The sequence below is a fragment of the Cimex lectularius genome, unplaced genomic scaffold (assembly GCF_000648675.2).
Source record: "Cimex lectularius strain Harlan isolate CLEC.00 unplaced genomic scaffold, Clec_2.1 scaffold39, whole genome shotgun sequence".
NCBI classification, from domain to species: domain Eukaryota; kingdom Metazoa; phylum Arthropoda; class Insecta; order Hemiptera; family Cimicidae; genus Cimex; species Cimex lectularius.
The window spans coordinates 2,208,282-2,217,549 of NW_019392653.1; the positions used below are offsets into that span (position 1 = coordinate 2,208,282).

Genomic DNA, 9,268 nt, shown 5'->3' on the forward strand with positions numbered 1-9,268 from the left:
CTATTAGGGAATTTATGTAAATCGGGTCGGCTTGTGAATGCCGTAGCATGGAAAGATCCTTGTGATGGCACAATGCTCTTCCACCTAGGCCTAATCCTTATTCAGGTCCGAACCGAATCAGACCGGGATTGATTTCTGAGACAACAAAGGCCGTCAGCGATTTGCAGGATGTTTCATTGTAATAACAAAACTAATGCCAACATAATAGTGTCCACGTTTGGACAGGCCATGGAGCAACATAGAAACAATATAGTCTCCAATGTTAAACCGTATCAGAATTTTAACAGATAGTTTGATTATTCGATAAATCCATTAACAATCAAAAAATCCTCACAGTTATTAAAACGTATAATTAAATATTTAAAATATTTGTAGACGTCAATGCTAAAGTCATACGATTTTTCCAGTTTTGGGTTTTTCAAAATTTTAAAGTTACAAAACACACTGCTTACCAGGTTCTATTCTTTATCACCTAGTTCAGATAAATGGGGTTATAACGCCAGGTGGGTCTGAAGCTTTTTTTTCAACAGCAAGCTGGCATTAATTTCGGGTTCTAAAACTACAGGCCTAGAATAAAACCGTTGACGGAGTAAATAACGAGTGGACACTTGGTGGCAGTAAACGTATTCATAAACAGCAATGCCAACTGTTTAAGTCACGTAAAGGCCGTAAAGACACGGGCGTAAAGCTAATCCCGGAGACCTCCTGGGTCACCTTTAAGCGTAAATCATAGAAATCCAAAGAGTTTTTACGAGCGACACCTTCCAACGATGTAATTTTAATTATACGTAGTTAAAGTGGGGTGGTTGCGCTTTTCAACATGGCAGCTTACCACGTGTCGATGAACATAATCCTGACGGAAACGATGCTTCTCCAGCTGGTCACTGTTGGGGAGTCGTAGGTAAATTTGTCTACCGGTTTCCGCTGAAGGGTGAACCCTCGATCGACACCCAAAAAGAGCGATAGACCATGACCGGACGTGCCGAATCTTTCGGTCATCTCACGTCTCGACGTAACACCAACCGGAGGATTGCCATTCAACAGGCGTGCCCAAAAAAACCTCTTGAAAAATGATGCGACGGATGGGCGAGATTTTTGAATCCAAATAGCCTTTTTAAAGCAAGTCTACTTACGCGTTAAAACGAACGGTTATCATGTTCCCCCTGCATCTGGTATTGACAGAGAAGAGAAATGCATTAGAGATGCATCAAGCACGTAATAACTTGCATTAGGGGGCACACTGAGTTATTAGTACGAGTCCATTCGTGACACTGCAGTGCCCGAGGATTAGGTTGAAATATGCAGTTCCGTTACCCGGTCCGGCTCATCCGCATTTGTCATGCAGATCCAAATTGTTATTAATATTTGGCCCGTCTGTTACCGGCGACCCGTATGAAAATGGTCGTGATTGTTGGAACTAATCTATACGGATTTTTCCGGTTCGTGATCCATCAATATCAGTTGAGAATCCCTCCCGCCCCTCTTACGATTTACATTAATAAGACAATTAATCAGGGCCCAAAGGGTGACAATTAGCCGAGTCACGTGACCTTCAACCCTTTCGGACACTGACTGATCGACTTGAGGATCAGTGTAATGAAAACAGCACATTAGAGGGTACTAGGAAGTTGTCGGTGTCTAGGTTTCGACTTAATCTGTTAAATCAGCTGTTTTTCCAAAACAGATAAACTACAGGGATGTCACTGTTAGTTAGAATTTTCAAGCGTGCCAATTTACAAAAAGTATTCTGCTTGTGGGTCCTCTTCACGAGTTTCTATATTGTCTTCCTATTTCAGATAGAACAAAATTTAGTGGTCACTTTTGACCTAAATAGCAGAAATGAGTCCGGCAGAAAACTTTGGAGTATTCAAGACATTATACAACAAGGTGATTAAAAAAAGCAATATTTAGTTACCTTAACTTTATTGATTTCAGTATTTCATATTCAATTAGTATTTGTTAATGCTTTGAAAGGTATCAGCAATTCGTCATATGTTGATTAAATGATCACTGTATATAACTCACATGTCAAATGAAAAATAATTATTTTTTAACCGGTATAATTGTTCTTTAGTATTATTAATTATATCCCGATTAGACTTGCATAGCAGAAATCAATAATGAAAAAATTAATCTTTTTGTGTAAGGTTTTGGGTGAAATAAAAAAGCTAGTATCACGAGCGGGATTCGAACCTTCGACCTTTGGCTCAATACGCCGCTGCTCTAACCACTTGAGCTATGGTGACTTCGATGCCCTCGGACACCAAAACTCCATCTTTTGCCATTTTTCACTTCACAGCTCCCTGTGGTCACTTCATATATCGCCGAGAATCGAATCCTGATTACACGACATTTGAAATATGGCGAAAAGGATGGAAAATTCGAAAGGTTATAGGTTGAGATGGGGAATTGGTGTCCGAGTGGATCGAAGTCACCGCTGAAGTGGTTAGAGCAGCGGGTATTGAGTCAAAGGTTTTTGGTTCGAATCGCGCTTGTGCCACTAGCTTTTTAATTTCAACCAAAACCTTACACAAATAAATTAATTAATTGAAAAAAATAATTTAGCCAATCAGGCCACTAAATATAATGGATTTAATTAATCAAAAATATAAATAACAAGTAGCTACAGGGGTGTCGGTGGCTGCGACGGTTAATGCTGTCACCGAGCTTATCACAGCAAGGTAAAGCTCCTGGGTTCAAATCTAGCAGCCCTGCATTCGAACCCTTCATAAATACAAATGGGCTTTTTTCAAATACACCAACACTCCGATGGTTGATTTGAGCTCTGCTTTTGTGAACTTTCGGAAAAAAGCTATCGTTCTTCAATCTAACCAGCATCAATCCTTCGTATAAACATAATTGCTCAAAAGATTGTCAACTTGAGGTTTAATTTCTTTTTAATAATGATATATAACAGATTTTAGTAATTTTTATCAGATTTTTGAATTGTTTTTTAAATAAAATTCAATATAATCTACTAGATTTAGTGGTCTGATAGACCAAATTACTTCTTTCAATTAAAATTAATCTGTTTATGTAAGGTTTTGGTTGAACTGAAAAATTTAGTGTCATCCCGCTCGTGATACTAACTATTTCATTTCGACCAAAACGTACGTAAACAGATTATTCAATAATAATTTTGATTTGGATGATATAACGAAACAATAAACATATAATAATAAAGGAATTAATGAAATTAGACTTAATAAAGACTTAAATCAATAGTGATATGTTGATCATTCCTCCAATAACAGCTACATTTTCTCTAATAAACCTACCTTCTAGCCAACTATTATTTCCAAACTTTCGGACATCCTTGATATCTTTATCTACTAAAGGTGGCCATTCACGATCACTCCAAATGGAACCGCGCCAAGCCGTACTTCACGACCGCTCCACAGTCAGTCGCTCCGAACGTCAACCAGTGAATTACCTTCTCAAAATGGATGACGATCTCTTGTGCTACTCTTCTGTTAATTTACACATTAAAAGCAAAAAATCGAAGAGAAAACGGTGTAAGATGTGGCTCCTGAACAGAAGCCGTAATACCCATATCGATTTGATGAAAGAACTTTCCCTTGAACCCGCTGATTGGAGGAACTATTTAAGGGTGGCTGAAACGTCTTATTTATTCATTATATTTAGTGTTCTATTGACCAAATTACTTATTTCAATTATTTAATCTTTTTTGTAAGGTTTTGGTTGAAATGAAAAAGCTAGTGCCACGAGCGGGATCTGAATCCATGGCCTTCGGGTAAATACGCCACTGCTCTACCACTTGAGCTATCGTGACTTCGATCCTCTCCGACACCAAACAATGGCAAAAAGAGTGAAAATTCGAAAGGTTGTAGGTTGAGATGGGAGTTGGTGCCCGAGTGGATGGAACTATCGAAGTCAGTATAGCTCAAGTGGTTAGCACAGCGGCGTATTTAGCCGAATGTCGTGGATTCGAATCCCCTCGTGAAACTATTTTTTCATTTCAACCAAAACCTTACAAAAAAAAAGATTAACGTCTTATTTATATTTACTCCAGCTTGTTACCCCCTTGATTAGACAATAAAAGACAGTTATTAGAGAAATCATCACTACATGAAAGGTTGGCAACCACATTACGATTTTTCGCTACAGGGATGAACCAAAAAGAACTTAAGTTCTCTACTACGGTTTCTGATCATTGTTAGGGGTTATCAATACCTTATCTCTCATTGCATTTGTATCCTTTGTTTTGAAAACGTCGACCAACTGGTTGAGGATCGAATTTCTTTTATTTCTATCGTGGTAATATAATCATTGTCCACCACTTTCATAAACATGGTAAACTTTCATACAATTCAATCACCTCAACAATAAAATCTCGATTGTATGTCATTACAAATAAAGAATAAACGTTTTTGACTTTTTGAGAATGTACGACGGAGATGTTTGCTCAGTGACAGAAAGACGGAGACTGCGCCAAAAAAACGAGGGTTTTCCCATTCACGACCAGGCCACCGCGCCAAAATCTCCACCCTCCACGCCACATTTTCCCATTCACGAACGCGTCATGCCGTCGTCGCGCCGTAGATATTTGGAGTGGCGCGATGGAGTTTGGACCGGTCGAATATTCGGCACAGCCGGGCACGCCAGTTCAGTTTTGCCATTGACGTGGTTTTTGGAACGGCGTCGCTCCGTTTGGCCTGCTTGGAGCGATCGTGAATGGCCACCTTAAGGCACAGCCGGTTCAGTTTTGCCATTGACGTGGTTTTTGGAACGGCGTCGCTCCGTTTGGCCTGCTTGGAGCGATCGTGAATGGCCACCTTAAAAGATGGCACATTATCCACTGAGAAATCATAACCTTACAGAACTTTCTTGGGATTTTAGATCCTTATTAAACCTCATGTTGATAACAGGTCATTTCGATTTACTCTTGAATCAAAACTTGACTTGACATACCACTGAAAACATCGAACGACATAAGACAACACTGTATAATATTTTATTGAAACTTCACAAAAACTACATAACCAATACATAACACCACTGTACGTACGGTTAATCATAATGGAGAATCGATGCTCAAGAGCCAAGTGACAAGACAATCGCACATATTGTACAACCGACTAACTCATATAGAACTAAAGACCCTGAGACAAGAATGAATCCAAGATTACACTCACGTTCACTGACTATTTGTATTGGACGTAATTTGTAAAAAGTTCATTTAATATGGTCTTATTAACGTTTTATATAAATGTAATTTTAGGTTATTAGTTTTATATTCTAAAAAGTTATTTATAGTATAACATTTTGCATATGCTTTTTTTCTAATTACATCATTTTGTTTCTCCAAATTTGATAAAATGTGAACTCCAAGACATTTTACGAGTTTTTCAATTTTTAGTTCTATCAAGAATTATTTGTATTTTTGGCATTTGTTTATTTACATTTCCTATACATACCTCTTGTTTGAATTAAATTTTAATATATTTTTATTCAATCTGATATACTTTTTAAGTCTTCATTTAATTTTTATATTTTTTTTGTAACTTGCAACCTTCATATATGTTTAGATAACCAGCAAACATTACACGTGAACTACTTTCTAGCAATTAAATAGATGGGTGATATATATGGGGAAAAAAGAATTGTAACGTTGCTCCTTGTGGAACTCCTACTTACAATTATCCATTCTGAAAAATCTCCCTTAACAGTTTTTACGCACTGCTTTCTATTCCTTACATATTATTTAAAAAATAAATTTTACCATATATGTTCAGCGGTCTTAATTGACCATATTAATTATTTCAATTATTATTCCTTTTATCTGAGGTCATGGTGAAAAACCTAGTATTACAAGCGGGATTCGAACCACGATCTTCGGCACAATACGCCGCTGCTATCACCACTTCAGCGTATTGAGCCGAAGGTCCTGGTTTTTCATCTCAACCAAGACCAAAGGACCACAGATAAAAGAATAATTACTTGGAATAAATTTAACTTACTTGAAAAACCAATTGATTTTAAAATTGTAAGTAATAATGCCTGATGTGCTCTGTTGAAGATACTGCTAAAATCAATTAATACTAATTCTATTATTTTGCTATTATTTATTATATTTCTAGCATCATCTAATAATTTTATTACAACTGTTTGAGTATTATGATATTTTTTATTTTCAAATTGATTAATGTTTAATATTTTCCTTTAGTAAATAAATTTGTTTAGTTTTTGGTATAAAGCATTACCAAATATTTTTGCAAATGTGTATAATATAATTGGTCTATAACAGCTGGGATCAGTTGGTGGCGATTTGTTAACAACTGGGATGATATATGAATGATATGAGAGATATAGGTACAGAGTGTGTGTGTGTGTGTGTGTGTGTGTCTGTGTCTGTGTCTGTGCGCGTGCGCGTGCGTGCGTGTGTGTGTGTGAGAGAGAGAGAGAGAGAGAGAGAGAGAGAGAGAGAGAGAGAGAGAGTTGAAAGGAGGTCAAAATGACTTTTTAATGATGTATCAGGAATTTCTGCATGTTTTCTCATGAACAAATGAACAATCCATCAATATTTATATGTAAAATATGGGATAGTTATAATAAATTATAATAATAGGTTTTTTACTTACTTTTGGCTTTAGGTAATAGTTTGTGGCAATTCTTAAAAATCGAGCTATCAGAAATGCGTTGGGTCTTAAGCTTCATGAAAGAGACTAATGAGCTTAATATATCGTTTAAGAAGAAAAGACACAAAGTAAAAAGTAATCAATTTTTTGGTTTCGTCTAGCAGTTTTAAAATTTATTTAACGTTTTGTTAACGTAACCTTTTCAGTTAGTAGGATCAGGTCTTCCCATGAAAAATTTGTCGAAAGAATTGAAAACAGTGAGTTGTATATTATGTGTGGTGATTATTGACCGTTAATCGATAATTATTCAGAAATCGTGAGATGCATTCTGACATAACATACCGGTGTGACATGTGGTCACAGACCGTATCTCATGATTTCTGAATAATTAGTTCTATATTGTTTTGATATTGTTTGAATTCAGACCATTCGAACAATGTATGAAAATGTTTTTTGTTTTTATTTGTTTATTTTGTCCATTGGTTGAAGATTTTATTAGGGGCTGCTATATGGAAAATCCACTGCTTATAAATAACTTAAAGAGACATCGACTTTCGCGAAAAAATAAAACAATAAGGCGAATTTATCGTCGAACGAACCTCGATTCTACCGTTTGGAATTTGAGTGGCAGCAAGGTAAGAACGTTTTAAAATAATTCAACAACACAAATTAAACGTTTTAATGTTAGTTGAATGGAGTTTTTATTGAAATTGGAGCTGGAAACGGCCAGAGGCGCTCAAGAACGGCGTGGCTTGAGGCGGCGAAAAACTGGTCCGGGTTGCTCATAGAAGCCGATCCCCTTTTGAAAGAATTCTTGTCTTGGTCTGGCCGAAAAGCCGACATCTATCCAACCTGCGTCGGACTCGGAAAATACTCATACACCGTAAACATACATAAATCCTGTCATTGTCTTTTATAAACCGTGTCTTCGTTGCAGGGGGCTTTCGGCTGGTTGCCGAACTACCAAAGCCGCCTGCTGGACGAGGAATGGGCCATTTTGGAAACGATAGAGGATGTTTGTTGCTATCCTTTGTACACGTACATCCTTGCCGCCAAGTACAGGCATATAGATTTAATCAGCCTGGATATCAACGGAAACGAAATCAAAGTCTTGAAGACGATACCATGGAAGAAAATCTCCATTAATGTAAGACCATCCATGAATTCATCGGCATAGTGTGACGTTAATTCTTTAAACTCCGATAGATTATCCTGGTGCGATACTTGAACAATGATAGTCGAGAACAACTCATTCAGTATTTGACGAAATATTCCCCAGTCCGGTACGAAGTAAAAAACGACGTGACTTATTTAAACAAATATTTAATTTTTTGTAAAATTACAATACATTGAAAACAAGATTTTACAGTATTTTATATTAGTTAAATATTATTCAACACTTGGTACATATTAAGTTTATGTTTTGTACTGAAAACAATAGTTCATGAATATTTTTGATGAGTATCAGGCATCCATAAAATTAGTAAAATGGGGAACCGTCTGGCCCCTCGGCCGTTTACGATTGTGCCGTAAAATCCGGTTTAGTTCATGGTTTGATACAGTATGATATGAATAGCAATTTATATTAACATTTATTGTTTTTACGAAATTGAATATTAAGCCATATATGGGCAGCATTAACACGTTCATCTTTACGAATATTATACAATTAATTAAGGTTTTAAGTTGAGATAAAAAAGTCTGTGTCACGAACGAGATTCGAACCCACGATCTTCGGCTAAATACGCAGCTGCCCTACCACTTGAGCTATCGTGATTTCGATCCCCTCGAGCACTAACTTCCCATCACAACCGCACCTTTTGAATTTTCCCTCCTTTCCCCGAGGGGATCGAAGTCACGATGGCTCATGTCGTAGAGCAGCGGCGTATCAAGCCGAAGGTCGTGGGTTCAAATCCTGCTCGTGACACTGACTTTCTTATCTCAACTTAAAACATTAATTAATTGTATGATATTAATTGGTCAAGCGGACCTCGAAAACTAGTGAACTTTACTAATATTTTTGTATTATTGTAGGTGTAAATTTAAAACCATCAGTTTACCTGAAATTTAATGAAATTTTTTTGTATGGAAATAACGGTGCAATGATGATAAGGATGGCCATAGTGGTGACGGTAATAATGAGGTTGATGATCAAAATACTATTATTGTTATCATTCAATTAATTAAGTTTTAAGTTGAGATAAAAAAGTTCCTTTTCCGGGGGGGGTTTGGACCCCCGGCCTTTGGGTTTGTTCGGCGTTTCTTTTCCTCTTTGCCTTTTGTTGCTTTGGTTCCCTTGGGGCCTTACTTTCCCTTTTCACCCCCTCCTTTTGATTTTTCCCTCATTTTTGCCATTTTTCAAATGTCGTGTAATCGGATTGGATTCTCGGCGATAAATGAATTTATATATATGAAAGTGAATTTAATTGATTAAAATGAAGTACACTTCACTAAAGCTCTCCGTGGCCATTTCATTTGTCTAAAACCCGTTCATAACTGAAAACTTTAATTAATTGTAATTTATGTAAGGTATTGGTTGAAATAAAAAAGTTAGTGTCACGAGCGGGATTGGAACCCACGACGCATTTTGTAATAATTTGTTGTTTTGATTTTCGATTTTATTCATATATGGTATTTCATGGATAGTATATTATTTGTATTAAGATGAA

The 9,268-nt window shown here is 36.7% G+C and overlaps 1 protein-coding gene across 1 annotated transcript; it reads left to right on the plus strand.

The window, feature by feature from the left end:
* Positions 1-1,685: 1,685 nt before the first annotated feature.
* On the plus strand, positions 1,686-8,639 carry LOC106661002. Its single transcript, XM_014384099.2, has 8 exons — positions 1,686-1,887; positions 6,615-6,734; positions 6,806-6,856; positions 7,089-7,234; positions 7,288-7,482; positions 7,537-7,746; positions 7,806-7,901; positions 8,634-8,639. Exons 1-8 carry the CDS (start codon positions 1,698-1,700, stop codon positions 8,637-8,639), a joined length of 1,014 nt encoding a protein of 337 aa, XP_014239585.1. The 5' UTR covers positions 1,686-1,697.
* The last annotated feature ends 629 nt before the right edge of the window (positions 8,640-9,268 follow it).